The sequence below is a fragment of the Mizuhopecten yessoensis genome, unplaced genomic scaffold (assembly GCF_002113885.1).
Source record: "Mizuhopecten yessoensis strain PY_sf001 unplaced genomic scaffold, ASM211388v2 scaffold10765, whole genome shotgun sequence".
NCBI classification, from domain to species: Eukaryota; Metazoa; Mollusca; class Bivalvia; order Pectinida; family Pectinidae; genus Mizuhopecten; species Mizuhopecten yessoensis.
The window spans coordinates 166,193-178,646 of record NW_018408710.1 but is presented as its reverse complement, the minus strand read 5'-3'; the positions used below and the strand labels follow the sequence as shown (position 1 = coordinate 178,646).

Here is a 12,454-nt window from a genome sequence, read left to right as displayed (position 1 = left end):
TGGGCACCCATCCAGCCACTGACAGGTGGGCACCCATCCAGCCACTGACAGGTAGGCACCCTATCCAGCCACTGACAGTCCGGCACCCATCCATCCACTGACAGGTGGGGCACCCATCCAGCCACTTGACAGGTGGGCCCCCATCCAGCCACTGACAGGTGGGGCCCCCATCCAGCCACTGACAAGTGGGCACCCATCCAGCCACTGACAGGTGTGACAGTCGNGACAGGTGTGCACCCATCCAGCCACTGACAGGTGGGGCACCCATCCAGCCACTGACAGGTGTGGCACCCATCCAGCCACTGACAGGTGTGCACCCATCCAGCCACTGACAGGTGGGGCACCCATCCAGCCACTGACAGGTGTGGCACCCATCCAGCCACTGACAGGTGTGCACCCATCCAGCCACTGACAGGTGGGGCACCCATCCAGCCACTGACAGGTGTGGCACCCATCCAGCCACTGACAGGTGTGCACCCATCCAGCCACTGACAGGTGGGGCACCCATCCAGCCACTGACAGGTGTGGCACCCATCCAGCCACTGACAGGTGTGCACCCATCCAGCCACTGACAGGTGGCCACTCATCCAGCCACTGGCAGGTGGGTTGGCACCCATCCAGCCACTGACAGGTGGGGCACCCATCCAGCCACTGACAGGTGTGGCACCCATCCAGCCACTGACAGGTGGGCACCCATCCAGCCACTGACATAATGCTCGATGTTACTTAACTAGTGACCATGCCCAAGTGTCATACCACGTCGCCAGAAAAGCTAGCTTGCCAGAAAGGCTGTTTTTTCCTTCATATTCCTTGGCTGGTACACTAGTTTATTATTATATAAATAAAGGAATAAAGGAACTGCCCCTCCTGAGGCCTGATGGACAGGGTCTAAAGGGTCTTCACAAATACTAGACAGATTTCAACCCTTCTGAGGGCAAAGGGGCCGGGTAAAAGGGGTCACGGTGGCTACCCTTATTTGCTTTTAATGTTTTCTCATTCCAAATTCTGGGTAGATTGCATGCAAATTGTAATGATAACTTGCTTATATATATAGGAATAACAATAAAGGGGTTGACCCTTCTGGGGGCAAAGGGGTTTAAAACTTGCTTATTTGCATTAAGTGATGTTTTCTTACATACTGAGTAAATTTCAATCGAATTGTGGTGTAGCACATTTAGACTATAGGGATACACAATTATACAAATAAAGTGGCTGACCCTTCTGGGAGCTGAGGGCCGGTTAAAAGAGGTCAAATTGGCAGATTTGCTCAAAACGACATTTACTTCAAACCAGATGGTAGTGATATCATCCTTATAGCTCATTAAAGGGTCTGGTCAGGGAAAAAATGTCATATTTGCTAAAATGGCATACATGTGTTTAAAATACCATCTTATGAAATATACTGATTCAAATTTTGCTGAAATTCGCCCCCTGAGAGTAAAAATCATAATTATATAAAGAAATCCTAAATCGTCACCTGACAGTCTAAAACTCTCGATTGACCCAGATCAGTGATGTAGTTTTACCGCACACGCGTCATCAACAAGGCCAAATGTAAACATCGCGGCGAAAGAAAAAGATGCATACAAAAGTCATGACAGGGACGAGGTATCAAATCCGTTATATGTACAGTATATACATGTAACAACAACATATAGGTAGGAATACTACACTTGCATTATTCATGACCTTTGAAAACAATTATTTACCTATAGTATTGCTGTCTGGTCTGTTAGTTGAGTCCGACATGGCATATGACAGCGTGCTATTGTTGTTATCATCACTGCCTCACTTTCGAAACAACCACGTGACATATATAAATAGATCTGCGCTAAATTTACGCGGGGCTTCCCCGAGGTTTCTTTAAGATGTAATATTTACATGATGTGGTAATATGTACATGATGTGGTTCCAGTGACCTACTTTAAGATGTAATATTTACATGATGTGGTAATATTTACATGATGTGGTACGAATGACCTACTTGAAGATGTAATAGTTACATGATGTGGTACCAGTGACCTACTTTAAGATGTAATATTTACGTGATGTAGTACCAGTGACCTACTTTAAGATGTAATATTTACATGATGTGGTACCAGTGACCTACTTTAAGGTGTAATATTTACCTGATGTGGTATTATTTACATGATGTGGTACCAGTGACTTTAAGATGTAATATTTACATGATGTGGTAATATTTACATGATGTGGTACCAGTGACCTACTTTAAGATGTAATATTTACGTGATGTAGTACCAGTGACCTACTTTAAGATGTAATATTTACATGATGTGGTAATGTTTACATGATGTGGTACCAGTGACCTATATAAGATGTAATAATTAAATGATGTGGTACCAGTGACCTATTTAAGATGTTGTATTATAGGATGTAGTACCTGTGACCTACTTTGGGATATTTGATGGCCATGCTGGTGCTGATGCTGCTATATTTGCATCCAAAATCCTGCACAAACACATTGAGGTAAAGTTGCTGTACATTATTATGTCTTATACAAGTTTTTGTCACAAAAGAAATACTCTTGTATAGTATGTTTCCTTAATGTGTGCTTCAGGAAAAATAGTATATATTAATGATTTGGCTTTGTAATGGGAGCAATAGCAGACAGTTTTTGAGTCTTGAATGGTGTATTAGAAAATAATCTTGCTGAATTCTTAATCTCAACTCTGTGTGATTTAAAATGCGAAATATTGCAGTGTTGTGTAATTTATACTTACTGCATATGTTCATCATTAGTTAAGTCATATATGTTCAGAGACTATGATTAACTTAATGATGTTGCCAACACATGAACCCTGACATGCACTAGATATGAACTGCCTTACTTGTACTAGATATGAACTGACATGCACTAGATATGAATTACGAACTGCCTTGTACTAGATATGAACTGCCTTGTACTAGATATGAATGTCTTGCACCAGATATGAACTGACATGCACTAGATATGAACTACGTTGTACTAAATATAATTGTCTTGCACCAGATATGAGATTTGAGGAAAGTTTAACTGTTTCGTACATGATTCCCAGGACAAGCTGAATTGTGCATGGGAGGTGATTAATCAGAAACTGGCCCCCTCCAAGCAGGATGCAGAGCGCCTTTCCCTGGGAAATATTAGCAACATCTCTGTAGATGACCTCATTACTGGTATTCTGGAGGAGGCATTCGTAGACCTGGTAATGATTTTGTGATGTAAAATGTTTATATGCTACCTTACATGTAATACCAAAGTTTTTTGTTAGAGTTATCTCCCTTTAAACATTTTCATTGGATTTCCTTGAGTGTTTGTCCTAAATAGATTAAGCAAGTTCAAGTAACTATACCTAAAGACATTAAAAGGTTCTTGATCACTATGGAACTCTTTTTAATGGAGGTACATGTCACAGTATTTAAGGTAGTATAGAGCCTTAAAGGAAGGCACGACTCATTCTATCATCCATTCATCTATCACATTTTGATTCTACAAATGAGCCCTGAGTTCAATGAGCCTACATTTCACAAACTCCATGCATAACTAACTTTTTGAACTTACAGACTTGTGATTTCCTGTAGATTGTTTAGTCAAAGGTTTCATGAATAAATGGAGTTTCCCATCACTGAAATATAGAACTCAATTATGAAATAATCACTAGTTGCTTATGGAAAGAGGACACACAATTTTTTAAAGGACATTTAGTACTTATGAACCAAAACTACCTGAAAACAAAGAATATCAAAAGCTATGCTGTGTCCCCCTGGAACATTGTTGTGTCCTAATGTTGAATGTCGGAGCATAATTTCCTAATGTTGACTTCAGAAACATTGTTCCCTTCTGTTAATTGTTGGAACATTGTTCCCTAATAAACATTGTTGTAGGAACATTGTTCCCTAATATTGACTGTTAGAAAACTATTCCCTAATATTGACTGTTAGAAAATGTTTCCAAATATTGACTGAAAGAACACTGTTCCCTAATATTGGTTGAAAGAACACTGTTCCCTAATGTTGGTTGAAAGAACACTGTTCCCTAATGTTGGTTGAAAGAACACTGTTCCCTAATGTTGGTTGAAAGAACACTGTTCCCTAATGTTGGTTGAAAGAACACTGTTCCCTAATGTTGGTTGAAAGAACACTGTTCCCTAATGTTGGTTGAAAGAACACTGTTCCCTAATGTTGGTTGAAAGAACACTGTTCCCTAATGTTGGTTGAAAGAACACTGTTCCCTAATGTTGGTTGAAAGAACACTGTTCCCTAATGTTGGTTGAAAGAACACTGTTCCCTAATGTTGGTTGAAAGAACACTGTTCCCTAATGTTGGTTGAAAGAACACTGTTCCCTAATGTTGGTTGAAAGAACACTGTTCCCTAATGTTGGTTGAAAGAACACTGTTCCCTAATGTTGGTTGAAAGAACACTGTTCCCTAATGTTGGTTGAAAGAACACTGTTCCCTAATGTTGGTTGAAAGAACACTGTTCCCTAATGTTGGTTGAAAGAACACTGTTCCCTAATGTTGGTTGAAAGAACACTGTTCCCTAATGTTGGTTGAAAGAACACTGTTCCCTAATGTTGGTTGAAAGAACACTGTTCCCTAATGTTGGTTGAAAGAACACTGTTCCCTAATGTTGGTTGAAAGAACACTGTTCCCTAATGTTGACCACAGGAACATTGTTTCTCAATGTTGATTGAAAGAACATTGTTTCTTAATGTAAAAACCCACACTCACAGACACCTATGATCTGAATTTAAATATTTTGATAATAAATTGTGACACTGTGTTGTAGAAAGATATTTTTTTTATTACTTAAGTGTACATCAGATCTAATGGTAAGGTGATGTTCAGTGGAATGCCCTATTTTGTTCCAGGATGATCAGATCATGCGGGAGCGCCTAACCTACACAATACGAGGGGGTTGTGCAGCTATCATAGCAATGTTCATGTTTGGGAAAGTATATGTGGCCAATGCTGGAGATTGTAGGTATGTCTACGTCATAGCTAACTGGTTCTCATTATATGTCGTCAGATATTGTATATTACACCTGTCATGTCATAGCATGCCTGTAATTCTGTATCACCTGTCTGTATATGTCACCTGTCTGTATGTATATGTCACCTGTCTGTATATGTCACCTGTCAGTATATGTCACCTGTCTGTATGTATATGTCACCTGTCTGTATGTATATGTCACCTGTCTGTATATGTCACCTGTCTGTATATGTCACCTGTCTGTATGTATATGTCACATGTCTGTATATGTCGCCTGTCAGTATATGTCACCTGTCTGTATGTATATGTCACCTGTCTGTATATGTCACCTGGCATGAGAGGTATACTGTCATCTATCATTTGAATTAACCTGTTTTTAGAGAGTATCTATCATTACAGGTCATCTGTCATTTGAGGTCAACTGTTAATAGAGGTCAACTGTCAATAGAGGTCAACTTTTAATAGAGGTCACCTGTCATTTGAGGTCAACTGTTAAAAGAGGTCAACTGTCAATAGAGGTCAACTTTTAATAGAGGTCACCTGTCATTACAGGTCAACTGTCATTTGAGGTCAACTGTTAATAGTGGTCAACTTTCAATAGAGGTCAACTTTTAATAGAGGTCAACTGTTAATAGAGGTCAACTGTTAATAGAGGTCAACTGTCAATAGAGGTCAACTATTAATAGTGGTCACCTGTCATTACTGCTCAACTATCAATAGAGGTCAACCATTAATAGTGGTCACCTGTCATTACTGCTCAACTGTTAATAGAGGTCAACTGTTAATAGAGGTCAACTGTTAATGGAGGTCACCTGTTAATGGAGGTCACCTATCATTGGAGGTTGCCTTTCAGTAGAGGTTACCCGTAAATAGAGGTCAGCTATGAATAGAGGTCACCTATCATAAGAGGTAACCTGTCATAGGACCCTAACTATCTTAAGAGGTTTCCAGTTACAAGAGTTCACCTTTTCAATAGTGTTTACCTGCCATTTAAGGGTCAGCTATCAATAAAAATCACCTGTCAATAGAGGTCACTTGTCAGAAATAACCACGAATTAGAGATCATCTATCAACAATTGTCATTTGTCATTGACGTTTACCTGTCAGTATAGAGATCGACTGTCAGTAGAGGTCACCTGTCAATGATGGTTCCATATCATTTAGAGATAACCTATCGTTAGAGGTTACCTGTCAGTAATCAAAAGACGTTACTAATCTTTACTCACTATCCGTCATCGATATATATTGGAGAATAAGTTTTTAAGTGTCTGTCTTGTACTGAAGGTATAACCAGAACAACTAAACGTCACTGCCTTGGTTTACAGAGCGGTGCTGTGTAATGGGGAGAAGACAATTCCTCTGTCTCGGGACCACACACCATATGCAGAAAGAGAACGGCTTACTCACCTTGTAAGAAGAATATGTTAAATCTGACTGAGATCAAGATATCTCGGTATATGGAGCAGGGACTAGGTTATACATGTATATGGATAAAAATATTAGTGTTTCATGATGTTGTGATTATCTGTCATTGTGTGTTTTTTTCTTGATTATAAGGTAAGTAAACAGTGATTTTAATGCCTGTGGTTGTAAAACAATGCAAAATGTTATTATGTTTGACTCGCTGATAATCCAAGTACTGGTATTCAGCTGCACACCAAATATAACTGTGGGTACAATGATCACTTGGCTACTGACACGTAACTGTGGGTACCATGATCACTTGGCTACTGACACTTTATGACCTATTTAAATGTAGGGTGATGCCAAGCCAGAGCTTCTACATGGAGAATTCACATGTACAGAATACACACGGAGGATATTCCGAGAGGACGTGGGCAGGAGGGTCCTCTACAGGTCTCCTCACATGTCAGGGTGGTGAGTAATTGCGTAACAGTGTTGTGCATAGTCATATGACAATATTGTGTATAGTCACATGACAATGTTTTCTGTAGTCATGTGACAGTATGGTGTGTAGTTATATAAAATTAATGTAAATAGTCAAATGCCGTGTGAAATTACGTAGTCCCATGACAGTATGATATGTGTCACAAAGTCATATAACTGTATGGTACATAGTCACATGACAGTTTTTTGAAAAGTCACATGACATATCTGGGATAAAGTCATACATGTATATGACAGTATGGTGAGTCATCATACAAATGTATGTCACTTTTATACTGATATCGTGCTTCATGGTTTTGTTTGTTTTTGATAGCTTCTTTGTTTTTGAAATTGTCATCAAGAACTTTTCCTAACACTGTTTAATAATAATATTCGACACTCATTGTTGCAGGGGATATAAAGTGGCAGATTACGATGCGTTAAAATTTCCACTTGTGACCAGAAATGGGAAAAAGGTACAAAAATTCAAAAAATGATAGTAACCTTCAGCACATAATTCACTGACAACTTCACAACCAGGCATTGGTATCAATCTTCAGTACATAGTACAATGTACATAGTTCAACTTTAACAGGCTGGAATAACAAGAACATTGTGAACTTTATGAACATATCCAATGTTTATATAGGAGTTAAAGGAAATATTTCCTTTGATATATTGTGTTAAAAAAAAATATCTTGTGAACTTAAACATTGCATAAAATGTGGAAAAAATACCTGATAAACATGAAAAATGAAAAATTAATGTTGATCAAATTAAGAAGTTGTGTGATACCTGGTCTTGTGTGACTACATGCGTTGTAATTAATTGTATTTCTATATAGTTGCTGATCATTACAATAGTTATCAGGATTGTCCAAATTAATTTCAGCACTATCAGATATATTTTGCAAACACCATTATATTATTTTTGAACTATATAGAGAGTGAAACAGGCCTCTTTGGCCTTTTGTCTATTAAATAAAAAGAAAGAAAAGAAATAAAATCACATGATGCTCTAAAGTTATATGATATTGTGTATGTTTACAGTCCCGTCTCATGGAAACAATAGGAGTGGCCAGAGGTTTTGGTGATCACGACTTGAGAGTGTTTGATTCAGAAATATATGTCAAACCTTTTCTGTCTTCCATCCCAGAGGTAAGCTGAACATATCTTGGTTCTTTAAATTTACGTTTCTTCCTGTTTAAAAAACACCCCAAAATGATCATAACAAAAACATATTTTTTATTGAAATAATGAACTTTGAAACTGAATTAAAAGCACATATATACTAGTTCTGAAGACTTGTGTCTTTGAGGTATTTACTATTTATCTAATACAGATCTTGTTTCAATATAAGTTTGCAAGGTATGGTTGTGTACTCATGTCACAGTATTTTTGTATTTCTTCCAGGTTGAAATTTATGATACTAAAGCAGGGGAGTTAGGAGAGAACTGTGTGCTGATTATGGCGTCAGACGGACTATGGGACGTAATATCTAACTCAGAGGCTGCAGCCATTGTTAGACAGACTCTCGCCACCTATAACACCAACGACTACAAAAGGTAAACAAAAGGAGCAGGGCTTTGAACAGCAAAACTAATTATGGAGGTTGGCATTCTCTTACTGATATTCAATGCCATGTTGACATGTGTGTATAATGATTATCAGTTTGTTATAACTATTTTAAGACATAAAACAGGGCCTGGGGTCACATTATTTGTAAGTTAAGTCTGCTAGGTGAATGGCTCGTTTATTTAGATATGGGCATTTGGTGATATTTTGGTAAAAAAATTCAAACAATCTCTTCTAAGGAAACATGAGGCCTAGAGAAATAATAAATGTATTTGGAATTTAGTTTGCTGTATAAGGGCCATCAATTTAGTCTAGATTAATTACAATGTACATTGATTCACATTTTCGATTACCAGACTTTTCTTAAGAATCTTGAATACTTAATTATATAGAACAAATATTTAGTCTTCAGCTTTTTGGAGTCACTGCTGCCCGCCAGAAGGGCTATACATTTATTATTGTTATTATTGTTTACATTACAAAAATTATGCAACAAGTAATTTCAACTTTAGTATATCAATCAGTCTGTTGTTGGCCTGGATGTTAGTGCGTGGGAGGAAACCAGAGTACCACATGGTCAGACAGGTGACCCCATACCTTTTCACAGTTTTAGCTTTTGGGCCCCTTGTTTATCCTTAACTTATACACTACACAAATATGTCTTGACGCTGTATCTTTTGCCCTTTAAGGGTGTTAACCCCAATTTCAATCATTATTGTGATAAAAGCTGACCCTCAGAAAATATCTAACTCATATTGACTATTATTACAAGCACGAGCCTCATCTATATCCTCAGGTATACTGCTGCTGCACGAGAGCTCGTCACACAGGCTCGGGGATTCCATGTGGGACAAGGCTGGAGGAAGAAAAATACAGATGATCATGCATCGTTCGACGACATAACTGTTTTTGTTATTCCTTTACATGACTAAATGTTGAATCAGAAATGTTGAAAATTATGTATTCATGCGATGATCACCATTTGTCATTGGAAATTAAAGGTAGAAGTGAGAAGTATAGGTCAGTATAGCTTAGGGTGATTGTCATCATGCTGGCATATTGGCAGGTCAAATCCACCCAGCTGTATAAATAGAAGGTGCTAGCCCATCTCAGTTACGATGGGGAAGAAAGTTGAAGTCTGTGATATATAGGTGTGCTAAATTGTCTGACATTATTGACAAATACATTTATTTTTCTGTAAGCATTCCTTTAGAGTTGTGCCATTCCAGTTTTTGCTCACCGGAAACTGCACACTCTTTTTTCTTTCTTTTTTTTCTGTCTTGCCATTTTGTTGTACTCTCATTGGTTGAGAGAAATATGAAAAAAATCACCTCTATAGTCAGCCTTAAATATAGATAAAAAGTATTCCTGCAAATAGGGTAAATTTGTATTGTAGAAATTTTAGTAGGATTATTAGCAAAGACTATATAACACATTAATTCATAGCATCATCATCAGTGTACTGTGAGACTTTTTAAATTGAGGGTTCAATTTTGTTTTGTTGATTTTAAGGACTTTTCATGCAACATTCCCTACATGATTTTTCAATGATCTTTTTTACCATATTTTTCATGGTAGAATGGGAGTCACAAAAATAATGTTTACAATATTTGAATAGTATTAGATATTATCATATGTACAAAGTACATATTATTTCCCCGTTTTTCATTGCTCAAATTTAATTGTTTGTATTTTAAAGTTTTCATTTAATATTACAAAGAGAAATATTTTTTACTATAAATACTAAGTACTTAATGATTGAGTGTGTATTTTGTTATTTGCATGGGGCTTGAAGGGAAAAGAGCATTTAAAAAAATGTTGCATTTCAGTTCATGTAAAAGTAATATTAAGGCTCGGTTCCCTTCATCAGACATTTAACACAATGCTAATCACCAATGTAATATATATCCTTTCATTTATGTTTTAATTTTGAAGAAAAACAAATGTTGGTGTGAGTGAAAACTAATGATGATACTGAGAAATGTATTATGAATTTTTGCTAAGTAGTTACATATTTGTTCTGCAACTTCTCTAGTTACTGTAACTAAAAGTAACATTTGATTTCTATAACTTCTCTAGTTGCTGTAATGGTTTTATCTGTAGTTGCTGTAACTAGTAGTTACATACTATTTCTGTAACGTCTCTAGTTGCTGTAACTAGTAGTTACATACTATTTCTGTAACTTCTCTAGTTACTGTAACTAAAAGTAACATTTGATTTCTGTAACTTCTCTAGTTGCTGTAATGGTTTTATCTATAGTTGCTGTAACTAGTAGTTACATACTATTTCAGTAACTTCTCTAGTTGCTGTAACTAGTACATGTAGTTACATAATATTTCTGAAACATCTCTAGTTGCTGTAACTAGTTACATAATATTTCTGTAACTTCTCTAGTTGCTGTAACTAGAAATTACATATGATATTACTGTTACACTTGGTTATATCTTGTTGCTGTTATTGTTTTGTTTTCATCTGGTTGCTGTAACTCGAAGCTACATATATTATTTCTATAACTGATGATTTTATGCCTAGTTTCTGTTTCTGTAACTTGTTTATCAATGATATATATTTCTGTAACTGGTGATTTTTTCCCTAGTTGCTGTAGCTATAGTGGTGCTTAGAACACTTGTGTCTGTGATGAGTAGTTACATGTATTTACCGAGTATATTAAGTAACTAATGGTTATAGCTATATGGTATAGTTAGTGATATTTAGCAGGAATTGATTTTGATGATTTGCATTGGTGACCACAATGAGCTTGCCAAAGTTTAAATTGCTCAAGTTCAACACCTGGGAAATAAACATCCATAGTGTACATGTAAAGCAAGATTAAAAAAAGGAAGTTAATTTATTTTTCTGTAATTACACATTTAGGCTTCTCAGAATACTTATTTGTGGAATTTTTTGGGAGCTTCATGATCACTGCTTGTGGAGATAAAAGTGACTTTACTGTAGATATTAACAACGGTAGATGCATGAGAATAATTATGTAACTTGGCCACTAAAAAACTGCCAAATGTTATGATTGATTGCCAATAAATCAATTATCAAATTATACATGTACAACCAGATTTTGTGAACCAAAGACACATATTTCCTGCTACATGTATTGTTGGTTTTTAGCTCACCTGGCACGAAGTGAAGGGTGATGATATTTGGCCAGTAGCATGCTGAGATGAAGTGCTACAAAGTTTGTTCAAATGAATGACCTTCACCTCGTCCGTCCGTCCGTCGTCCGTCCGTCCGTCCGTCCGGCGTCCGGCGTCAATATTTTACTTTAAACGACTTCTTCTTAATAACCGAAAGGCCTAGGGTGTCGATATTTGGCCGGCAGCAAACTTGGATAAAGGGCTACAAAGTTTGTTAAAATTAATGACCTTCACCTATTTTCAAGGTCACAGGGGTTAAATATGTCAAAAACTTTAAACATCTTCTTCTCAATAACCAAAATGCCCAGGGAGTTGATATTTGGCCAGTAGCATGCTTGGGTGAAGGGCTACCAAGTTTGTTCAAATGAATGACCTTTACCCATATTCAAGGTCACAGGGGTCAATTGTATTAAAAAACCTTTAAACAACTTCTTCTGAATAACCAAAATGCTCAGGGTGATGATATTTGGCCAGTAACATGCTGAGATGAAGTGCTACAAAGTTTGTTCAAATGAATGACCTTCACCCATATTCAAGGTCACAGGGGTCAAATATGTTAAAAACTTTAAACAACTTCTTCTCAATAACCAAAATGCACAGGGTGATGATATTTGGCCAGTAGCATGCTGGGATGAAGGGCTACAAAGTTTGTTCAAATGAATGACCTTCACCTATATTCAGGGTCACAGGGGTCAAATATGTTTAAAACTTTAAACATCTTCTTCTCAATAACCAAAATGCCCAGGGAGTTGATATTTGGCCAGTAGCATGCTTGGGTGAAGGGCTACCAAGTTTGTTCAAATGAATGACCTTCAATTATATTCAAGGTCACAGGGGTCAATTGTATTAAAAAA

At 37.2% G+C, this 12,454-nt stretch overlaps 1 protein-coding gene across 5 annotated transcripts in view; it reads left to right on the top strand.

Annotated features, from left to right (window-relative positions):
• Positions 1-11,638, top strand: part of LOC110462227 (protein phosphatase 1H-like) — a 20,718-nt gene extending 9,080 nt beyond the window's left edge. For all 5 annotated transcript variants that reach the window (XM_021516097.1, XM_021516096.1, XM_021516101.1 and 2 more), the window contains exons 4-12: positions 2,392-2,487; positions 3,057-3,203; positions 4,869-4,981; positions 6,316-6,400; positions 6,750-6,868; positions 7,290-7,353; positions 7,927-8,034; positions 8,290-8,441; positions 9,248-11,638. In XM_021516097.1, the coding sequence (XP_021371772.1) occupies positions 2,392-2,487; positions 3,057-3,203; positions 4,869-4,981; positions 6,316-6,400; positions 6,750-6,868; positions 7,290-7,353; positions 7,927-8,034; positions 8,290-8,441; positions 9,248-9,383 (1,020 nt within the window). In that variant the 3' untranslated portion in view covers positions 9,384-11,638. The remainder of the gene's footprint in view (positions 1-2,391; positions 2,488-3,056; positions 3,204-4,868; positions 4,982-6,315; positions 6,401-6,749; positions 6,869-7,289; positions 7,354-7,926; positions 8,035-8,289; positions 8,442-9,247) is intronic.
• Positions 11,639-12,454: the final 816 nt, after the last annotated feature.